Source organism: Mobula birostris, chromosome 21, assembly GCF_030028105.1.
Source record: "Mobula birostris isolate sMobBir1 chromosome 21, sMobBir1.hap1, whole genome shotgun sequence".
In the NCBI taxonomy this organism is placed as follows: domain Eukaryota; kingdom Metazoa; phylum Chordata; class Chondrichthyes; order Myliobatiformes; family Myliobatidae; genus Mobula; species Mobula birostris.
Genome location: NC_092390.1, coordinates 19,876,363 through 19,900,627, shown reverse-complemented (window position 1 = coordinate 19,900,627; position 24,265 = coordinate 19,876,363). Strand labels below are relative to the sequence as shown.

General features: G+C 40.8%; 1 protein-coding gene across 5 annotated transcripts in view; it reads left to right on the top strand.

The window, feature by feature from the left end:
• slc25a16 (solute carrier family 25 member 16) overlaps window positions 1-24,265 on the top strand; it is a 54,997-nt gene that overhangs the window by 9,004 nt on the left and 21,728 nt on the right. For 4 of the 5 annotated variants that reach the window (XM_072239112.1, XM_072239113.1, XM_072239114.1 and 1 more), the window contains 2 exons: window positions 7,303-7,395; window positions 23,865-23,998. In XM_072239112.1, the coding sequence (XP_072095213.1) occupies window positions 7,303-7,395; window positions 23,865-23,998 (227 nt within the window). Of the gene's footprint in view, window positions 1-7,302; window positions 7,396-23,864; window positions 23,999-24,265 lie in introns of those variants that run through there. The other variant, XM_072239117.1, reaches the window with a different exon arrangement.

Genomic DNA, 24,265 nt, shown 5'->3' with positions numbered 1-24,265 from the left:
TTAGTGTTCTGGCTTTCTTTTGATGTATGCCAAAACTCTCAGTGATATTTTTATTAATATTTAGTTATTTGAACCCTTGACATCCAGATCTCTTTAGTCCTCCATTGATATTCTTAATATTATGAAAATCTTTGATTTATCTTGCTCTGACTTAGTCTATGCAGGAGATGTGGGAATTTTCTGGTTAATTTAAAGTGAAAGTAGAGCAAAGGAAAGGTAATCAGAGATGCGAGCTGGTATTAGTTTGGAAGAGTTGCAGGAAATGTGATGCATCTGGAAGATGGCGTAAAATAGGATTAAACAGAAATGGAGAGAGATGTAGCAAAAATGCATCAGGCAGAGCAGATGTGAGTGGATGAATGTGATTAGAAAATATGCTTTACTGTATGGGGAGGTTGGCAGAAGTTCAAGAGGGCAAAAGGGAAGTGGCATTCTGTAGTTAGGGGAGAATGCAGATGTTTCTTTTGTTATATTGCAGGATAATACAGTCTCCATGGTGCCAGAGTCAAAGATATCCTTAGTATTTGAATCTAACTCTGGAGGAGGGAGGTAAACGGTCTGATGAATGGAGTGCAGGCACATTTTGGAGAGTTGGAAATGAGATCAGGAAACAAGATCTCAGAAGTAGAAATCTCTGGTTTACTCCCAATACCAATGAGCATAAAAATGAGAAGATAGGGTAGGCGAATCGGATGTGGTAACAGAGGTTGTGCTGGCTTTAGATTCTTGGGCCATTGAGATCAGTTTGTGAAAAACAGGAACTTTACACGCCAACCTAATTACAGTATACTTGCCAGGACCAAAGTTGGTAGATTTGTTAATAATGTTATGGGTAATTTTAAACTAGTTCAGTGGGGGAATGGCAGGTGGGGTATAAACTAGAAAGGGGCAAAATAGATCTGTAAATATATAGCAGAAAACTAGTGAAAAAAGTTTTTGTAATGGTGTTAATGAGGTTGGATAACAGACAAAAAGGAAAAAAAATGTGTGGTATAATTGGAAATGTAGCATAAGAGGTATGAGTGAAATTAAAGTATGTTAAATTATCTGTAGCTACATATGCTGATTAAAGTTCTTAAGTTGAGTTGTATTTTACAAGAGGATGTGCTAGTGGTCTTAGCTTATAAAGGTAGATAAATCCTAGGGCCTGACCAATTACCCTATTGTGCAAACTTTTTTCACTAGCTTTCTGCTTCACATTTATGGATCTACTTTGTCCCTTATTGGGATATAGTGGGAAAGTAGGAAAGAAATTGCTGAGGTCTGGAGGGTAGCTGATGTTTGTGCCTTTAATTAAGAAGGACAGAAAGGACAAGCCAAGGAATCACAGGCCGTTGAGCCTAGCATCATTGATGGGACAGTTACTGGAGGAAATTCAGAGACAGAATTAACTGCACTTGGAAATGCAAGGTTTGATTAGAGATAGTCAGAATGGTTTTGTATATGGGAAATCATGTCTCATGAATTGAGCTTTTTGAAGAGTTACCAAGAGGATTGCTAAATGCTGGGTGATAGATGTCACCTACATGGATTTTAGCAAGTTTGACAAAGTCATGCAAGATCAGCTGGTCTGGAAGGTTAACTCGCATGGAATCTAAGGTGAGGTAGCAAACTCAAATCAAATGTGTCTTAAATTGAGTTTTTTTAGATTGGGGGTCAGAAGTCATTGCTGGTCCTACTGTTTTATATCACCTTAGTTTATTATTTTGATAAAATATAGTTGACATGGTTACTGAGTTTACAGATGACACTAAAACTAGTGGTATAATGCACAACAAAGAAGGGTATCTAAGATCACAACATGCTGTAGATCACCTAGGAAAACGGGCAAAAGGATGGCAGATAAAATTTAACTAGGCCAAGTGTTAAGTAAAGCATTTTGTGAAGTTCAAAGTTCAACTGAGGCAGAACTTGCACAATGGAGTGACAGGGTCCTGGAGAGTTGTAGAATAGAGAGACTTAGAGGTACCTTCGGTCTAGAAATGTGTAGTTCCTAAAAGTGGCGACACAGGAAGACAGGGTGGTGAAGAAGGCATTATTTGTACCTGCCTTCACCAGTCAAGGCATTTGAGTGCAAGGGTTGGGACATCATGTTGGAACTGTATGGAAAATTGGTGAGAAGACCACCCTTGGATTATTGTGTGCAGTGCTGGTTGCCTAGCTATAAATGAAGTCTTTATACTTGATAGGATGCAGAAATGATTGACAGAAATTAGTAAGTACTGAAAGGCTTGAGTTGTAAGGAGAGACTGGATATGTTGGGGCTTATTTCTCTAAAATGTAGGAGCCTAAGGATGTGTTGACTGACTGCGAAGATCTAAACTCCGATGAAGACCTAAAGCCCTATCGGACATAAACAGCCCCAAGTACCCTCACTAAAGGATGTTGTACTGTAACTACCCAATTTTCAAAGACTAGTTCATTTCCATTTATTCTCCACAGCAGGTTTAGCTGCCAGTGCCCACTATTTGAGCAGTGGGTTCCTCCTCCCTACCAAGGAGAAGATACTTCCAGCTAACAAAGTAGTTAAAAATAGTTCATTTATTTTCAGTGATATATGTTTAAATCTGAACAACATTCTAAAAACATATTTAAAACTCAGAGGATTTCTGTCTTAAACATTTCTGAATTAGAAACCATTTCTAAAACACAGTTACGATTCCTATAAACTAAAAAGAGACATACCAATGAATGAGTCACCCGTTATAGGGGGATGGATTCTAGTTCACCCATATTTCTTCCTTTCTTCTTGATTTTTCTTATCCCATTCTTAAGCCTGGACTGTTCTCTACATTATACAGTTTCTTTGCCTCTTGGGCGACTTCAGACATGTATATGATATTTCCTCAGATACAAACGGTGTAAAACTCCCTTGGAGATAGAGTTCCCAGCATGCCACAATTAATGCTGTACAGCTGACTTCTCTGAGTACATAAAACTCCCAGCATTAATAGATCAGTTATTGATATGCTAAGTGATTTATCCTCATTTGGTCTCTAAGCTTCTTTGAATTAAGCAATTTAGCCAGCATTGTCTCCTTGAAGCAGCTAAATTAGATAACCTGTTGTCTTATATTGTACCTCTTGAGCAGCAATAATCCAGGCACAATGACCAACATCCTACTTTCTACCTGATAATGCGTCTGCTATGTACATAGCTTGTTTGCAAAGCTGCTCTATAAATAGTGCTTTGTTTTAACTTCATACTGATTGCTCTTTGCCTTTTAAATTTAGAGAACTGAAGACTGGCTTCTGTTTATAACCAGAAGCTAAACAAAGCAGATAGTTGGAAGTTTAACTTGCACTTATCTTACAAGTGGTAGCTTCTGTGTTTAGAAAGCTGAACTTGGCGAAACATGAGGTCCCCTGGCCCAGGAAGTGAATATCCATCACAAGAAGTGAAAATAATGAGTTAGGGTAAATGGTCCCAGGATATTGGAAACTAAAACTGTCGGGCCCAGATTTATAGTGAGGAGGTAATCTTTTCACAGAAAGGATTGTAGGTATATGGAATGGGCTGCCAGAGGAGATGATAGGGTTGGGTGCAATTACTGTGTTTAAAAGGCATTTGAGCAGGAGCAAATTATCAAGTAGGAGACTTGGATGGATATGGGCCATATCCGTGTAAACTTGGGCAAATGGGATTAAATTGGGTAGGCACCTTGGTTAGCTTGGATAAAATAGATTGCACACCCTGTTTGCACGTTAAGACCATAAGACATAGGACCAGAATTAAACCATTTGTCCCATCAAGCCTGCTTTGCTATTCCATTATAGCTGATTTATCCATCTCAAGCCTACTCAACTGCCTTTTTCCAGTAGCCTTTAATGTCTTGACTGATCAAGAACGTATAAACCTCTGCTGTAAATATACTCAATGACTTGGCTTCCAAAACTGTCTGTGGCAATGAATTCCACAGATTCACTATCCTTTGGCTAAAGAAATTCCTTCTCATCTCTGATCTAGATGGGTGTTCCATTATTCTGTGGCTGTGCCTTCTGGTCCTAGACTCATCCACCATAGGAAACATCCTCCCCACATTCACTCTATCCAGACCTTTCAATATTCAATAAGTTTCAATGAGATTCCCCTTCATTCTTCTAAAAGTCTGGCAAGCAGAAGCCCAGAGCCATAAAACGCTCCTCATATGTTAACCCTTTCATTCTCGTAAACCTCTTGGATCCATTATAATCCCAGCACATTGTTTCTTAGATAATGGGCCTAGTACTGCTCACAATACTCCTAAGTGTGGTCTGACCAATGCCTTATAAAGCCTCAGCATTACATTCTTGATCTTGTATTCTAGTCCCCTCAAACTGAATGCTAACATTGCACTTTCCTTCCTTACCAATGACTCAACCTTCATGTTAACCTTTAGGAAATTGTGCACAAGAACTCCCAAGTCCTTTGCACCATAGATTTTGAATTTTCTCCCTGCTTAAAAAAGTCTATGCCTTATTCCTTTTACCAAAGTGCATGACCATACACTTCCGTTCACTATATTCAACCTGCTACTTCTTTGCCCATTTTTCCAATCTGCAGTCCTGCAGAATCCCTTGCCCCCTCCACTATCTTTGCATTGTCCATAAACCTGGCCATCAAATTCATTATCCACATAATTGACATGTATTGTAAAAACAAGTGGTCCCAACACCGAACCCTATGGAAAACCACTAGTCCCCAGCAGCCAACTAGAAACAGCCCCCTCTTATTCCCATTCTTTGCCTCCTGCCAGTTAGCCAATCTTCTATCCATGTTAATATATTTCCTATAATATTATGGGTTCTTATCTTGTTAGCAACTTCATGTACAACAACTTGTCAAAGGCCTTCTGAAAATCCAAGTAAATAACATCTCCTGACTCTCCTTTGTCTATATTGCCTGTTATTTCTTCAAAGAATTCCAATAAAATTTATCAGGCAAGATTTCCCCTTGCGGAAACCATGCTGGCTTCAGCCCATTTTATTATGTGTTTCTAAGTATCCCAGAACTTTATCCTTAATAATGGACTCTAATATCTTCCCAACCACTGAAGTCAGGTTAATTGGCCTATAATTTCCTTTCTTCTACCTCACTCCCTTCTTAAAGAGTGCAGTGATATTTGCAGTTTTCCAGTCCTCCAAAACTATATTAGAATCTAACAGTTCTTGTAAGATCATTACTAGTGCCTCTACAATTTCTTCAGCTACCTCTTTCAAAACCCTGATAGTCCATCAAGTGCAGGTGACTTATCTATCTTCAGACGTGCCGGTTTCCCAAGCATTTTCTCTTTAGTAATAGCAATCACACTCATTCTGTCCCTTGACACTCTCGAATTTCTGGTGTACTGCTAGTGTCTTCCACAATAAAGACTGGTGCAAAATATTTATTTATCTGTCGTTTCTTTGTTCCCCATTACTACCTCTCCAGCATAATTTCCCAGCTGTCCTATATCCACTCTCACCTCCTTTCTTGTACATTCAGACCCCCGCATAGCACTGATTTGTTATAATACGGTTATTCAATTCTTTATTGAAATTTTTTTAAATGACAAAAATTCATTCTAAACAACACTTAAACCTTCTCAAGAGCGGCCACCATTACAGTAAACATTCGATCAGCCAATGAATGCTTTACATAGGCTCTGAGCCACTCACAGCCAATAACATATCATCACGCTCTGCCTGCCCCATGTGTGTAAACCTTCTTGCTCCCTTGCCAATTTATTCCATTTTTTCCCCACTCACAATGTCTGGAAAGCAGCCTGAATTTCCAGTGAGGATGTCCAGGAAAAGCATTAGCATGGATGTGAAATACAGGTGATACAGCATGAGGATGTTAATGATGGTGATGTTGAAGAGTGAGAACTGGCGGAGCAACGCATCTTAGGTGAATCTGAGGACACGAATGATTAAGAGGAAGCACCAGCAAGAAACCTCACCACAAAATTCCTCAGCACTAGCATCACCATGATCACAAATTATGGACCAGTTTATCAATAATGACCCTGACTGTGAGCAAAGCAATGGGGCAAAGAGAGATGTTCTTGACATGATTTGTTGCTACTGAGAACTGCTTCATGAGAGGAAACTTAAGAAAAGGCAGTCAAATCTCAATGCCTTCTTGAAGAAGAAGCAGAAGTTTAAAGTTATAGAAAAGTACAGCACATCTAGTCTTTGCTGAACCATTTAAACTGCGTACTCCTATCAACTTGCACTGGGCCCTCCATACCCTTACCATCCATGTAACTGTCCAAACTTCCCTTAAATGAGCTTGCATATACCACTATTGCTGCCAGCTTGTTCCACACTCTCATGGCCCTCTGAGTGATGAAGTGTCCCCTTCTGTTCCCCTTAAACTTTTTACCTTTCACCTTTAACCCATTACCTCTAGTTATAGTGCTACTCAACCTCTGTGGAAAAAGCTTGCTCGTATTTACCCTATCTATACCCCTCATAACTTTGTATACCTCTCTCAAATCTCCTCAATGTTCTACATTCCATGAAATAAAGTCCTAACCTATTCAATCTTTCTGTATAGCTCAGGTCTTCCAGACCAGCAACATCCTTGTAAATTTTCTCTGTACTCTTTCAACCTTATTTACATCTTTCCTGTGGATAGGTGGCCAAAGCTGCACACAATACTCCAAATTAGGCCTCACCAATGTCTTATACAACTTCAACGTAACATCCCATCTACTGTACTCAGTATTTTGATTTATGAAGGCCAATGTGCCAAAAGCACTCTTTATGACCCTATCTATCTGTGACGCCACTTTCAATAAATTATGGACCTGTATTCCGAGATCCCTCTGTTCTACCACACTTCTCAATGCCATTTTCTGGCAGTGGGGTGGAAATACCCTTTCCGGTTGCTACCTGTGAATCCTTTGAAATGAGTTGTCTGCAATTGCACTGATAAACCTCGATATCTCCATGAATCGTTTATTTCTCATTAATATAATATCATCACCTGAAGGGACTGTCTGCTTCCACGTGTATTATGATCATACCCTGTTCTGCCTTGCCTCTTGACCTTGTCTCTAAGTTGTCTTATTGATTTCCCAAGTTTATTGATTTGAGCCATGGGCGAAGTTTGCTGCTGCTTTGCAGTTTGGGCATTGAGACTTGGTGGACCGGAAGGTCCTGTTGTGCACTGTACCTCAAAAAACAAAACTTAGCAAGTGGGCCTTTAATCTGCACAACTGAACTAGGCATTGGTTAGTTTTAGTGCTGTTGTCAACAAACCTGTTATGTGCATGTTTTACATACCTTTGCAAATTGCATGTAGATATTTAATATTTTTGTTGTTTTTTTTGCATAGGTGTTGCAGGATGCTGTGCAAAGACAACAATCGCCCCATTGGACAGGGTGAAGATTTTACTACAGGCGCACAATCCTCACTATAATCACCTTGGTAATTAATTTTAATAATGTGTTCCATCTGCTTGTTAGAACGTGTAATATTGCAGTCTGGAGTAATATCACTCATGCCACTGATGCTTGAGTTGAGTTTAAAAATTGTGAAGATGTAGTGTGCTTTACATTCTGGTGGATTTTCTCTAAATGGGCACTTGCAACTTTAATACTAGAAGGCAATTATGAGCGCTTCACCTGGGGAAGATCCAAATCTGTTATCATGTGCTGTGTTGTATAATGTGAACTCCTCCCCATCCATGATCATGATTGTTCTTGGCAATTTTTAAAAATATAGAAGTAGGTTGCCATTGCAGCCTTCTGTGCGCGGACTTGAGATATGCACCAGTTGCTCATTTGACCATCGCACCACCTGCTTTCATGACTTCATGTGACGCTGATTGGAGGACTAAGCAGGTGCTATACCTTGCCCAATAGTGACTTGCAGGCTTGCGGAGGGAAGGAGTGCCTTACACATCTTTTGGTAAAGATGTACAGTGGCATGCAAAAGTTTGGGCACCCCTGGTCAAAACTTCTGTTACTGTGAATAGCTAAGTGAGTAAAGGATGACCTGATTTCCAAAAGGCATAAAGTTAAAGATGACACACTTCTTTAATATTTTAAGCAAGATTACTTTTTTATTTCCATCTTTTACAGTTTCAAAATAACAAAAAAGGAAAAGGGCCTGAAGCAAAAGTTTGGGCACCCTACATGGTCAGTACTTAGTAACACCCCCTTTGGCAAGTATCACAGCTTGTAAGTGCTTTCTGTAGCCAGCTAAGAGTCTTTCAATTCTTGTTTGGGGGATTTTCACCCATTCTTCCTTGCAAAAGTCTTCTAGTTCTGTGAGATTCTTGGGCCATCTTGCATGCACTGCTCTTTTGAGGTCTATCCACTGATTTTCGATGATGTTTAGGTTGGGGGACTGTGAGGACCATGGCAAAATCTTCAGCTTGCGCTTCTTGAGGTAGTCCATTGTGAATTTTGAAGTGTGTTTAGGATCATTATCCTGTTGTAGAAGCCATCCTGTTTTCATCTTCAGTATTATTTACAGACGGTGTGATGTTTGCTTCCAGAATTTGCTGGTATTTAACTGAATTCATTCTTCCCTCTACCAGTGAAACATTCCCTGTGCCACTGGCTGCAACACAAGCCCAAAGCATAATTGATCCACCCTCGTGCTTAACAGTTGGAGAGGTGTTCTTTTCATGAAATTTTGTACCTTTTTTTCTCCAAACATACCTTTGCTGATTGCAGCCAAAAAGTTCTATTTTAAGTTCATCAGTCCACAGGACTTGTTTCCAAAATGCATCAGGCTTGTTTAGATGTTCCTTTGCAAACTTCTGATGCTGAATTTTGTGGTGAGGATGCAGGAAAGGTTTTCTTCTGATGACTCTTCCATGAAGGTCATATTTGTGCAGGTGTTGCTGCACAGTAGAACAGTGCACCACCACTCCAGAGTCTGCTAAATCTTCCTGAAGGTCTTTTGCATCAAACGGGGATTTTGATTTGCCTTTCTAGCAATCCTACGAGCAGTTCTCTCGGAAAGTTTTCTTGGTCTTCCAGACCTCAACTTGATCTCCACCGCTCCTGTTAACTGCCATTTCTTAATTACATTATGAACTAAGGAAACAACTAGCTGAAAACGCTTTGCTATCTTCTTATAGCCTTCTCCTGCTTTGTGAGCATCATTTATTTTAATTTTCAGAGTGGACAGCTGCTTAGAGGAGCCCATGGCTGCTGATTGTTGGGACAAGGTTTGAGGAGTCAGGGTATTTATAAAGCTTTGAAATTTGCATTACCTGGCCTTTCCTAATGATGACTGTGAACAAGCCATAGCCCTAACAAGCTAATTAAGGTCTGAGACCTTGATAAAAGTTATCTGAGAGCTCAAAACTCTTGGGGTGCCCAAACTTTTGCATGGTGCTCCTTTTTTAAACTCTAAAATTGTACAAAACAAAAATAATACACTAATCTTGCTTAAAATGTTGAAAAGAATGTTTCATCTTTAACTTTATAACTTTTGGAGATCAGTTCATCTTCTACTCACTTACTACTTACTGTAACAGGAATTGCAACTTTGTTGTTTTTAAGCCTTTCCTGTGTAGCTTTGGCTTTATGCTTGGGGTCATTGTCTTGCTGGGAAACAAATCTCCCAAGTCGCAGTTCTCTTGTGACTTGGTTTTCCTCCAGGATTTCCCTGTATTTTGCTGCATTCATTTTCTCCTCTACCTTCACAAACCTTCCAGGGCCTGCTGCAGTGAAGCATCCCCACAGCATGCTGCAGTCATCACCGTACTTCATGGTAGGCATGGTGTGTTTTTGATGATGTGCGATGTATAGCTTATGCCAAACATAGTGTATAGGCTGATGGTTGAAAAGCTCAATTTTGGTTTCACCAGACCATAGAACCTTCTTCTAGCTGACTTCAGATCCTCCCACACGTCTCTGGTAAAATCTAGCCGAGATTTCATGTGAGTTTTTTTTCAACAGTGGCTTTCTCTTTGCCACTCTCCCATAAAGCTGTAACTGTTGAAGCACCTGGGCATCAGCAATTATATGTGCATTCTCTCCCATCTCAGCCACCAAAGCTTGTAACTCCTCCAGAGCTGTCTCCTGGTGGCCTCCTTCACTGTTCCATTCTTACATGGTCACTCAGTTTTTGAGGACAGCCTGCTGTAGGCAAATTTACAGCTGTGCCATATTACTTCCCTTTCTCGATGATTGAATTAACTACTCCAAGGGGAATTCAGTGATTTGGTAATCTTGTATCCATCTCGTAAGTTGCGCTTTTCAATAACCTTTTCATGGAGTTGCTTGGAATGCTCTTTTGTCTTCATGGTATAGTGTTTGTCAGGATACTGACTTACCAGTAGTTGGACCTTCCAGATAGAGATATATTTTTAACTATAATCAATTGAAACACCTTGACTGCACACAGTGATCTCCATTGAACTAATTATGTGACCTCAAAAACCAATTGGCTACACCAATGATGATTTGGTGTGTCATGCTAAAGGGGCTGAATACTTATGCAATCAATTATTTTGTGTTTTATATTTGTAATTAATTCAGATCACTTTGAAGAGATCTGCTTTCACTTTGATGTGAAACAGTCTTTTTCTGTTGATTGGTGTCAAAAAAAGGCCAAATTAAATTCACTGTGATTCAATGTTGTAAAACAATACAATATGAAAACTTCCAAGGGGGCGTGGAGGTGAATACTTTTTACAGACCCTAATGTCTGTCTTGCTGAAATTAATTTACAGCAGCCTTTGGCCTTACTTGAGTATAGATAGTCTGGTTACCCCTCAAAGCAGCAGATAGGATATTAATTTGAAAATGGGTACAAAAAGGGTTGGTGTTAGCATAGATTGCTATGGTCAATCTAGTCAGGATAGGTTACACTTGGCATTGGTCCAAATACTCTTTGTCCTTTAACTGCATTTTATCAGAAGACTGATTTCATAGTTCATATTTATAGAAACACATTGTATCATAACAAAGACAGAAGACAATGCAGTTTTCATGAATTTAAACAATAGGAAACAACTGAATTGGCTGAAGCAATTCATGTAGACATTTCTCTTTGCTTAAAGAACTGTGTAATACTGGTTATCTTGCAGTCCTCCAAGACGTAGAGAAAGATGATTGGACCTATGTTGTGTAATTTATCCATTTTTAAACAGGCTGCACCATTTTGATCATTAATACTACTTACATACGTATTTCTTTATTTGTTATCTGTTTTCAAATATTTATGAATAAGTACCTGCAATACTTTCCTATTCTTTTTACTTCAATTGTTTTTTCGGTATGCTCAGTGCTATGAACATTATCATTTTCCAATCCTCTTTACTTCCAATGATGACTGCCTTGATGAATTTCACAAATTGCATTCATTGCTTTAACCCTTTTATTCCTGTGATCATGTCATTGTTATAAGTCATTCCCCTGACCGCATTCACTTCTCCAATCTCAATCCCATGATATTCAAAGATTCAAAGTACAGTACATTTATTATCAAAGTACGTATGCAGTATACAACCCTGAGGTGGTTCTTCCCTCATTGATTTCAATCTTGCTTGTGCTTTAATCAATGAGTTGTTCAAGAATTAGAGCTGATTGTGGGACAGCAAATGTGCCAGATTATTCAGTCGGCCCAAAAACACATTATCAAAATGTAAATTACAGGCTCCAATCTCACACAGATTAGTAGTAGAAATACTGTATATTAAAAAAAGGAGAAGTAGTTGTTGCTCAGTTCGAAAAAACACTGGTGGGTGCCCGGAAAGCACTGCATACTGTGGTGGTAAAGGCAGATATATTAGGGACTTTAGAGATGTTTAAATAGGCACATGAATGTGAGGAAAATGAAAGGGTATGGTCATTGTGCAGGGAGAAGAGATTTGATTACTAATTGAATTGGTATGGCAGAATGTGGTGGGTTGAAGGGCCTGTGCCTTTGCTGTACTGTTATATTTTCTACATAATGGGAGAAGGCAGGTGAATGGAGTTGAGAAGGATACTAAATTTATATACCTATCAATTTACTGCTCAACCTCCTGGACTCCATGGCAAACAAGCCCAAACTATACAATCTCCCCTGCCCCTCCCATACCTAAACTCCAATCTAGGCCATACCTGCTGCATTTCCTCTGCACACTCAAGTGCAACTATATCCGCCCACTAGTGTGGAACCAAGTATGCTCTAACCAGTACTTGTAAAGGTGCGATGTAATATTTATATTCTGTGCCTTATCCGGTGAAGGCAAGCATACTATGTGTTTCTTCACCATCCTAGCTTCCTGTATTGCTGCTTTACAGGAGTTGAGGGAGTTGGACCCCCCAAATCCCCCTGTTATTCAACATTTCTTAGTGGCCTATATTTACTGTATATTTGTGACTTCCCAAAAGGTGCTCTGCCCAACTTCCTAGTTGATATGATTTTTGCTATTAGCTTTAGGCATGCAACATAGAACATTATAGCATTGTACAGGCCCTTTGGCTCACAGTGTAATGCAAACATTTTAACCTTCTCAAATCCTTCTCTCCTACCTAGCCCTCCAATTTAATATCATCCATGTGCCCTTCTAAGAGTCTCTAAAATGTTCCCGATGTATCTGTCTCTATCACCACCCCTGGCAGGGCAGTCCATGCACCCATCACCTTCTGTGTTTTAAAAAAAAAACACCTACCTTTGACATCCTCTTACTATACTTTCCTCCAGTCATCTTAAAATGGTGCTCTCCCCCCCCCCCCCCCCCATATTAGACATTTTTGCCCTGAGAAAAGGTCTCTGGCCATCCACTTGATCAATGCTTCTTATCATCATGTCCACCTCTATCAAGTCACCTAGTCACCTGTCAACCTCCTTTGCTCCAAAAAAAAAGCGTTTGCTCAACCATTCCAGGCATCATCCCAGTGATTCTCCTGTGTACCCTCTCTAAAACTTGTACATCCTTGCTGCGATGAAGTGACCTTTGTGGTCACAGTGTAATGCAAACTCTGTGTGGTCTAACCAGAATTTTATTGAGCTGCAGCATGACCTTGTGGCTCTTGAACTAATGAAGGCCAACACACCATCTGCCTTCTTAACTACCCTAGCAACTTGCAGTGCAGCTTTGAGGTGTCTATGGAAGGTAGATCCCTTATCCAGTAACCCACTATCTACAACTTCACCAACCTTCGTGTCATCTGCAAACTTAATAACCTACCCTTTCACTTCCTCAGCCAAGTCATTTATAAAAGTCACAAAGAACAGGGGTCTCAGAACAGATTCTTGCAGAACACCACTAGTCACTGACTTCCAGTCATAATATGTTACATCTACTACTGCCCTCTTCCTTCTGTGGGCAGCCCAATTCAGAATCCACACTGCCATATTTCCCTTGATCCCATGCCTGCTGATTTTTTTGAATGAGCCTACCATGGGGAACCTTATCAAACGCCTTAATAAAATCCATGTAGACCACATCCGCTCCTATCTTCATCAATTTGTTTTGTTACTTCCTCAAAGAATTCAGTCAAGCTCTTCACAGAGCCATGTTGACTATCCCTAATCAGTCTATGCTTCTCCAAATGCTTATAAAACCTGTTTCCAAGAATCCTCTCAAATAGTTTGCCCACCAGTGACGTAAAACTCATTTGTTTATTGCCCAGGATTATCTCTACATCCTTTCTTGAAAAAGGGAATAGCAGTTGCCACCCTCTAATCTTCTGGTCCTCCTTCTGAAGCCAGTGAGGACACAGATGTCATCAGCAAGGGCACAGTAATCTCCTCCCATGCTTCTTGTGGCAATCTCTGGATATCTCCTTGGCACTGGGAACTTAGTTACCTTAATGTTTTTCAGCAGTTCTAACACATCCTCTTTCCAACTGTTGACATGTTCCAGCATATCAGCCTGTTTTACACTGTCCGTCCATTTTTCAAGTCCCTCTTGCTGGTGAATACTGAAGCAAACTATTCTGAAGGACTATAGCCTCCAACTTGAGACATGTTTCCTCTTTTATCCCTGATTTGTCCTACCTGACTCTAGTCATTCTCTTGTTCTTCCTGTACATGTAGAATGCTTTGTGGTTTTCCTTAATCCTCCTCCTCAAGGCCTTCTCATAGTCCCTTCTTGCTTTCCTAAGTCTGTTCTTAAGTTCCTTCCTGAATAGCTTTCAACTTTCTAGAGCCCGGTCTTCTTGACAAGATTTTCTACATCTCATAGTTCCTTTATTCTATCATCCTTTCTCTGCCTCAATGTGATAAACCTATGCAGAACATCATGCAAGTGCTCCCTAAGCAATCTCCACATTTCCATTGCTCATTTCCCTGAGTACATCTGTTCACAATTTACACTTCCAAATTCCTGCTTTATAGCATCATAGTTCACCCTCCTCTAATTAAATACCTTGCCGTACCATCTGCTCCTATCCCTGTCCAAGGCTATGGTAAATGTCATGAAGTTGTGGTCACTATTTTAAAATGCTCACCTGTTGAGAAATCTTATCAACTGAGCAGTTTCATTGCCTAATACGAGATACAGTATGGCCTGTCCTCTAGTTGACCTGTCTACATCATGCCACATCTATATCTTTTGCACTAAGGAGGTGCCAATTATTATCAGGGAAGTTGAAGGCCTACATTTATCACCTTTTCAAAATCTGCCTCCTGATCTGTTCCTCAGTATATCTATTGCCATATGAGGGGTTGGGAGTGGGGGAGGTGGTTCTATAGAATACCCCCAGTGGTGTTGCTCTCTTCCTGTTTCTGACTTTCACCCACACTAACTCAGTGGACAATCCCTCCATGACATCATCTCTTTCTTCAACTGTGATACTATCACTGATTAACAATGCCACTCCCCCCCCATCTCTTTTACCTCTCTTTCTAACCCTGGAAAATTCAGCAGCAATTCCTGTCTGTGTGACAGCCAAGTCTCTGTAATGACCACAGCTTTGTGGTTTCATGTACTGGCCCATGCTCTGTTCATTATCCTTGTTCCTGACACTTCTCACAGTAAAATAGACATATTTCAACCCATCCAACTGTTTGCAGTTGTGCCCGATCCACATCCTGTCCTTCCTCACAGTCTTCCTACGAGTTGCGTCTATCTTAACACCAAATGTTCCATCCTCTGATCTCTCACTCTGGTTTCTGTCTCCTTGTGAGACTATTTTAAACCCTACCCAACAGCTCTTACAAACCTGCGCACAAGGATATTAGTCCTCCTCACATTCGGGTGTACACTATACATTTTGTACAGATCATACCTTCCCCAGAAGAGATCCCAATGATCCACAAATCTGAAACTCTGCCCCCTGCACTAATTCCTCAACCACACATTCATTTGCCAAATCTCCCTATTCTTACCCTCCCTGGTGTGTGACACAGACAGCAACCATGATGTCCTGCTTTTCAGCTTCCTACCTAGCTCCCTAAATTCTCTTTTCTGAATCTAATCACTTTTCTTGCCTTTACAGGGCCTTGGGAAAAAGTATTCAGTGTCAACCCTTTGTTCAATCCAACCCTGTGCTATATATATGCACACAAACACACCTGCATGTCTGACCTCTACCCTTTGACCTGTTTGGCATGGGTAACCCTACCAAGAACCAAAGCATAAAGCCAACTGTTTAGACGCATATTCATATTGGTGGTTGTCTCTCGGGGTCCGAGGAAGACTAAACATTGCGCAGTCATCTGTGGATACGCATGTAGCTTCGGAGACCGAGGCACACATGCGGTTGCAGGTTGGACATGGAATGGCGGTTGTTAGAACAGGTGCATACACAGCTTTGTGGCGTCTGTCTCGTGCTGCTGCAAGGCGCTGACTTCGGTCATCCTCAAAGTCAGATGCAGCTTTTCTGGTCAGGGCGCGCCACGCAGCCCTGTCGGCTGCGGACTCCTCAAGTTGTCGAGGCTGGAGGTCTGCCCATTTGATGTACGATTTCAGATTGTCTTTGAATCTTTTTTTGGGGCAGCCCTGATTGGCATGCTCAAGCTCACCGTAGAGCAGCTGCTTGGGGATTCTTGTTTCACCCATGTGGATTACATGGCCAGTCCAGCGTGGCTGGGCCTGGAGGATCCTTGCCTCAGTGCTTGTGCTGTTGGCTCTATCAAGGACTTCCTGTTTGGTGATTCGGTCCTGCCATCGAATCCTCATGATCGACCGCAGAGAGCGCATGTGAAACTGCTCCAGCTGTTTGATGTGCCTGCGGTACAGGGTCCAGGTTTCACAGCCGTACAGGAGAGAGGTGAGGACCACAGCCTTGTACACCTTGAGTTTGGTTGAAAGCTGAATGTCCTTCTGCTCCAGAGCTTTGACACGGAGTTTCTCGAGTGTCTGGCTGGCTTTCTGGATCCTTGCTATGATCTCTTTGTCAAGGCATCTGACACTGTAGATGGTTCTTCCTAGATATTTGAAGCTCTCCACATTCTTCAGGACAGTGCTGTCGATGCATGGCTGAGGAGGGTGACTGTTTGGTGCAGGTTGTAGGAGAACTTCTGTCTTACCAAGGCTGATTGTCAGTCCAAACAGCTTTGAGGCTGCGGAGAACTTGTCGACAATCGTCTGCCTGTGGTTCTCCTGGTGGGCCATGAGGGCACAGTCATCAGCAAACAGGGCTTCAGTGATGAGCCTCCTCAACGTTTTGGTCTTTGCAGCAAGGTGTCTCAGGTCAAACATCGATCCGTCTTGGTGATATCTTATCTAAGTACCCAGGTCTAGGTCTTTAACAGCATGCTTCAGCATTTGGGGTGAAGAAGAGGTTCATATAGTACTTATGTAACACCCTGGTTCACATTTTTACTGCTATGCTATAGGTATTTCATTTTAGCAGTTCTGTAAGAGCAGTCTGTTCTGTTTTCAGCTTGTTTGGGTTATTGTTGAAGATGAGGGATCCTTAGGATTGTGTGTCATCCAATTAGGGTGGAAGAACTGGGAGGTTTTGTGAGGGACACGAAGATTGATCTGGGGGGATTTTTGTTGTTTGGCGGGAGATGAAGGGAGCCGATGGAGAGAGCCGATCGAAGGATTAGACCCGGTGGTGGACCGTGATTTGGTGGAGCAAGGTGCCGGGTCTACTGGGGATCGGTGAATATATGTGTCTTTTGGAAGGGTTGAGCTCCAAGTGCACATTTGACTGTTAAATTATAATGGGTCCTGTTTATTTTTTTTATTTTTCTTTACTAGCCCTTTAGTTGAGTTAAGATTCATAAAGGTAATTCTTTTAATCATGTGCAGTGTGCTGCCTGTTATTTCTTGGCACTGAGTTGTCACAGAATAGCAAATTACACAGTATCCACACAAACCGGCGTTCGGGGTGGGAGAGTTGTCTCAATCTCATGGGTTTGGTGGGACTGGAGTGTGTATTTCCTAGACTTATGTAGCCAAGGAAACCAGCGGGGTTCACATCAACCAAATGAACTGAACTGAACCACAGGATGCCGACAAACTTTACTTTCCCTCCTAACATGGGAGCCCTTTCTTTAGTGCCTGTTTCCTCTTTGGATTCTGGGGTACACTTGATCATCCTGCTCATCTGCGATCCTTGGAGGGGAGAGGTCTGTTATCTAGGTTGTACAAGGCTTGAGATGGCATTGTCAGCCACCCCTGTAAGGTGTGAGTTGGTGTGAATCTGTTGTTTTATAAGTTCATTTATCCTTTCGATCAGCCCTGATGCTTGGGGTTAGTAGGAAATGTGACACACCCAATGAATTCCATTACTGGCAGCCCAGTTTTTCACACAGCTTGTCGCAAGAAATGAGACCCAAAATTAACTCACTAATTTCTGCAATCCCTTTAGAACAGGGGTTTATTACCTGGGATCCATGGACCCCTCAGTTATATATGGGTCCATGATATAAAAATGGTTGGGAAACCTTGATTTAGAGTTCTGTCTTGGTCAGCTTTTGTACACAAAATTGTTATCAATGGACCTGAATAGTTGTCAACTATTGTGAGCAAGATATTTAAATTGTTGCTGCTGTGACAGGGGTCCATTGTGATCAATCTGCCATAGCTGGGCAGGACGAGTCCTCCTTTTAATGTGGGCAGTCAACTTATCAGGGAGAGCTCTTCTTTTAATCTGCTGATAAATATCACATGCAATAACAACTTCTTTAGTCGTGTCCACTGGTGGTCATGTGCCTTGTTGTTTAGTCCATTCAATTGTACCATACATGCCAAGATGACCGGTCGTATCATGAGCCCATTGTTCCATCACATGGGATTCTGGTGAGTTAATCTGATTTATTCATACTGACTGGTCCACTTTATTAGTAAAGGTGGTAGCAGGAGTCTTTCTCGTGGACGTCTACTTGGGAAACAGTGATCTTCATTTCTTGGGCAGCTTCCCAGAGTGGCCGCCCCCCCTGTGTTCGCCAGTTCCTCTTCTATCATCCTGTCATCCACTCAGTCATTCTGTTTGCCACTTCCCAAGAGTCTGTGTATGTGAAGCTGATCCATTTCACACCGCAGTGATAAAGTGACTGCCACCAGTTCAACCTCCCTCTCCCTGCTTCTGCAAAACTGTTTCTGTGACTGGGTTCAGTGCAGCTGCTGTGCTTTCCAGCGGCTGGAGCTGTCTGTAAACCAGGCATTGCACTTCTCTCCTTCAGACATATCTGCGACAGCAGCACTTAATGGAGGGGTACGTTTATTTTTATTTTTATTTAGAGATACAGCACGCAACAGTCTATTCCGTCCCACTGAGCTGCGCCGCCCAGCAACTCAGCAATTTAACCTTGGCCTAATCACAAGATAATTTACAATGACCAATTAACCTACTAACCAGTACATCTTTGGACTGTGGGAGGAAACTGGAGTACCTGGAGGAGTACCAAGTGCATACGAGAAGGGCAAGTAAACTTTCTTTCAGAGGATGCTGGAATTGAACCCTGAAATTGGATGCCTTGGGCTGTAATAGAGTTACGCTACAGAACTGTGTAGCTGGTGACAATCAACTGCTATCCTCCAGCTGCTGTCCAATTTCTTTACTGGCCAAACAGGACTGTTATACTCAGAGGTTGCAAGCCTGGTCACACCTTATTTTAACTCTGCTATGGTGACTGAGATCTCCAAATGCCCTCCTGGTGTCTGATACTGCTTCACACAAGCTATGGCACTAGGTGGCAGTATTGTAAGAAGTTCCCACTTCACGAGTTCCACTAAGACAGTTACTTTTAAATGGTAAATGTAAATTTTCCCAGTTTAGTCTCAACTGATTGTCCCTGAAGTACATTTGTCACAATTATGTTTTCAGGGTAACACACCTAACAGTATTTGGGTTTCCATCCACAGTCTGTCGGAAAAGTGAATCTTGGTGCCATTCCAGTTGTTTCCCGTTCTTTTACTATGTTGCCTCCTAAACCCTCTCTTTACACCAGAGGCTCCTGATACTGATCAGTTTTTCCATTTGTAACAGAATGCTGGGCACCTGTCCAACACAACATTAACCCTTTGTGTTTTGTTTTGTAACTCCAAAACATAAAAACTAATTGCAAGGAAAAGATGAGAGCCCAGGAGATAACTTGTGTATGTTTAGTTTTGTTTTTACTTTATTTGAGGTGTGCACGTCTGTTGTGCGGTATAATGACATATGCCATTTACATACTTTTACATATACAGGTGTCCCCCGCTTTTTGAATGTTCGCTTTATGAAACCTCACTGTTACGAAAGACCAGTGTATTTATTTTGTAAAATTGCCATTATCTTCAGCACATTCACTCTTCTTTTAAGTGTGGAAACTGGCTCAAATCCTCATTTTCTAACTGAGAGGTGAACAATTTTAACTTCATCTTGAATGCATTGATATCATTTACTAAGCTAGGAAAAAATTTGTTCTTGCCCTGGAGTTTCAAATTTAGATCTTTGAGATGGCTGGTAACATCAACTAAAAATGCTAAATCAAATAGCCAATTGTTATCGCATAAAAGGGCTCTTACCTCAGGCAGCTAATTTTTCTCTTCTAGAAAATTATGACAGTATTTTTCAGTTTTCAAAATCTACTCAGAACCCATCCTGTAGAAAGCCAGCGCACCTCACAATGAAGGACGAGATTGCCATATTCCAAATCTAACATTTCACAATATTCTCTGAATTCTCGTCTATTTAATCCTCTTGCTCTAATTTTATTCAGGCATTTCACAACCAGAACATAACATGCTGCAAATTTAAAGTTTTTCCACAAAGTGACTCTTGGTGTATAATGCAGTGATATTTTAGTAGAGGACGACCTAAAAAGTTTTCAAGCAAAGTTATAGTCCCAGTGGTATTGACGACGCTCCGTTAGTACAACACCGATGAGTTTACTAGAATCTAGTTGTAGATTTCCTAGGCATGATTTTACTTTGTCAAACATGTCTGATCCTCTTGTTTTTCCATGAAGTGACTCAAGACCAATAAGTTCTTCAAAGATGCTAAAATTATCATCAATTCCTCTTATAAAAATGCTTAACTGGGCTACATCACATATGTCAGCAGTTTCGTCCAAAGCTAAAGAAAAGGAAGTACAAGCATGGACAAGGTCTTTCTGTTGCTCAAATACATCGTGACAGAGTTCTTCGACAGAGCAATTTCATCTACTTTCCTTTTGATATTTTTATCACCAAGACATCCTGCAAATATTTGGAGACTAGGCTTAATAATTTCTTCTGCATCAGAGAAAGACTTCTGTTTTTTGGCCAACGCTAAAGCAATTTCATAGGATGCTTCTGTCATCGCCAAACTTTTACAAATTCTTTTAACAAATATATTTTGTCTTCTTTCTTTTTCTTAATCACATACTCATTCTGTAACTCAGACCCAAGCACCAGCTTCACTTTTCCTTCTATCTCAGTCTGATGTTGTGTTTTATAGCGTCTATTAAGATCATGTCTTCTATTATGTGAGAAAGTGTTTTCACAAACAATACACAATGGTTTTCCTGATGGACCCGCTATAAGTAAGAACTCATTTTCCCACTGTTAATTGAATTCACGCTTACTATCATTTTCTGCTTTTCTTTTGCATTGTGATGGGTAACTGAATGTAAAAACAAGGCTTAATATTTGAAAAAGTACAAAACTGCAAATGTTCACAAAGGACGAACAAAGCACAACTCCGTAGCGCACGAGTGTCAATCGTAAACTGACTGGGAAGAACCTGTGACGCACTGCTGGTGCAGACGCCTGGCGCCTCAGGATCAAACAAGTATCAAACGTGTATTGAACAGTTATGGAACGACCGCAGAACAAAAGTCCTTCTTTCCTAGTTTGACTCATTGAATATTATTTTTAATTGAAAACAAATTAATGTGAAAAAAGGTAACATTCGCCAAAAGATGTGCACAAAATAATAAAATTGCTAAAAATGATTGCTAAGTTTTGGATTTATTCTCAATAAAACCCATTTCTAGCTCTAAGCTACTTGAATTCCTGTTATAGATTTTTTTCTACAAGTCAGTTTTTGGTTAATACTTTTTGCATGAGTAGGCTTATTTTTTTATTATTATCACTGGGGTGCAATGCGCCACTTCTAATCATCCAGTGCCCCACTTTTGGTGCACGTGCTATAGGTTGGCCATCCCTGGTGTAGAGAGAGGGAACAAGTCATTAGTTGCACATACTTACTTCACGTGCTTCCCCTTTAGTCTTCCACACTCTAGCCATTCTTCCCTCCTGTGTCATCTTGCCACCTCCCTGTGTCATTGCAGTGATATGACAACGGGCTGTTTGTTACATATAAAGTTCTGCTCATACTTTGATGAGAGATTCTCAAGTTCTTCACCATACTGAGTATTGGAAATATATATGATACTATATATCATCATCACAGCTATCAGAAGTCCACCCCTTCCTTGGCCAATATGCCCTCACATTGACAGGATTCAGGTCATTATCCTTCATCTTTGCCCAATCTTCCTGCCATACCTTAAGCAGTTTACATGTTCTTTCCTGATTCAGCAATAGGGATTCGTGTATATATTTGCAGATAAAGGAGACACTGCACAAGTTAACCACAATAAATCACTTTATTAGAATTATATAAAACATGCAATACAGAAGGGAAAACAAATAGTTAATGAGGCAGCAGTACAGAAAACAAATTGATACTTATCATCCACTAAACTAACTGATCTGCAGAATGCCAACAAACTTTCATGCAGCGCTCTCTCACCCTCTCGACATACTTGACACTATTCAACTTCAGCACTAACACTAGTCCTAAAAGATGATTCTCCACCTCTCTCTCACGCTTGTCTTTCTTTTCTCTTTCCCTTCCTCTCAGAAAATAATTGCTCCTTTTTATATCCTTCAAAACCCCTTAAACTAGTACTTCTCATGCATTTGGTACCTGCACCTGCACGATGATCATATCTTCTCCAGACCAACTGTTATGGCTGTAGACTTGCCCTCCCTTAATTTTCTCAAAACTATTCCACCCCAAGCTAATACTGTTTTGTCTTACAGACTTCCATTTTATTTTAGCATATACCGGGAGGAATCACATTTAACTCTTTCTTTACAAATAGATGTGATGGATTTTGGCAAATTAAACCATGGCAGGAATAGCAAGGCTCTGGGGAAGTGTTGTAGAACAGGGAGTTACAAGGATGCAAATACATACTTCCCTGAAAGTGGTAACATATTTAGACAGAATATTACAGCACAGTACAGGCCCTTTGGTTCATAATGTTGTGCAGACCTTTTAATCCACTCTTAAGATCAATCTAACCCTTCATAAGAGGAATATAGATAGAGTGGATAGCCAGCGCCTCTTCCCCAGGGCACCACTGCTCAATACAAGAGGATATGGCTTTAAGGTAAGAGGTGGGAAGTTCAAGGGGGATATTAGAGGAAGGTTTTTTACTCAGAGAGTGGTTGGTGTGTGGAATACACTGCCTGAGTCAGTGGTGGAGGCAGATACACTAGTGAAATTTAAGAGACTACTAGACAGGTATATGGAGGAATCTAAGGTGAGGGCTTATATGAGAGGCAGAGTTTGAGGGTTGGCACAACATTGTGGGCCGAAGGGCCTGTACTGTGCTGTACTATTCTATGTTCTATGTTCTATAACCCTCTATTTTTCTACCATCCATATGCATGCATTTAAGGTGAGAGGGGGTAATTTCAAAGGAGATGTGAGGGGCATGTTTTTTTTTACAGATAGGCACATGAATGTGAGGGAAATGGAAGGATATGGACATTGTGTAGGAAGAAGAGATTGGTTTAGTTGGCTGTTTGATCACTAATTTAATTAGTTCAACACAATATTGTGGGTGGAAATGGCCTGTTCCTATGCTGTACCTTTTGATGTTCTATGTGCCCGTCTTAAGAGTTTATAAATGCCCCTAATGTGTCTTCCTCCACTGCCACCTGGAGGGTGTCCCACATACCCACCACTCTGTGTAAATAAAATACTTTTCCTGCACATTGTTGGTGAGACCACACTTGGAGTATTGTATGAAGCTATGCTTGTCATACGATAGAAAAGATATAATAGTATTGAATGGCATTCTATACTGCACGAGGGGTAAGTTTTTTAGACAGAAGTGGCTGGTATGTGAAGCAAGAATATGAAACAAGGTAGGGGCAATTGCAAAATTTAAAAGACATTTACACAGGTACTGGATAGGAAAGGTTTTGTAGGATTATAGGCCAAACACAGTCATGTGGGAATAGTTGCAGAGGCTCCTTGGTTAGCATGGATGAAATGGATCAAAGGGTTTAATTCTGTTCTGTATAACTGTATGTTAGCCTGGCCAGTGTGAATTTGCAGGATCTTGCTCGTCATTGCGGAACCTGTAAATTCAAGTCTTATTAGATTAGTTTCAGAAGCCAAATCTATCAGTTTGCTATTGAATTTTGTTTTCAGTGGTAGAGCCCAGTTTCCTCACCGTTAACCTGGGAGAAAAACTGAGTATCTCTCAGGCAGCTTGGTAATTGGTAACACACATAAAAACCCTTTGATTTTTAATGGCTGCGATTTTCTTTTCAGGAGTTTTCTCTACTCTCTGTGCTGTACCAAAGAAAGAAGGCTTTCTTGGATTGTACAAAGGTAATGGAGCAATGATGGTCAGGATCTTTCCATATGGTGCCATTCAATTCACAGCCTTCGACAGATACAGAAAGGTAAAATTAGTTGTCTCAGTAGTAATGATTTTGAGCCAACTCTCGCTGGCTCTGTTGACCTCTGTGGACTCATTTCCTGCCACTCCCTTACACTTATTTACCATACCCAGATGCAGAGAGTTTTGTTATGTAAGCCCTCTACCTCCAGAATCTATCAGTGTCCTGCATGGTAGACTAGCCTGGAAGATTAGATCTTATTCACAGTATGAAGTACAAGAATGGCTTGGGTGAGGAGTCAGAGAGTTGTTATTCAGATTGGAGGTTTGA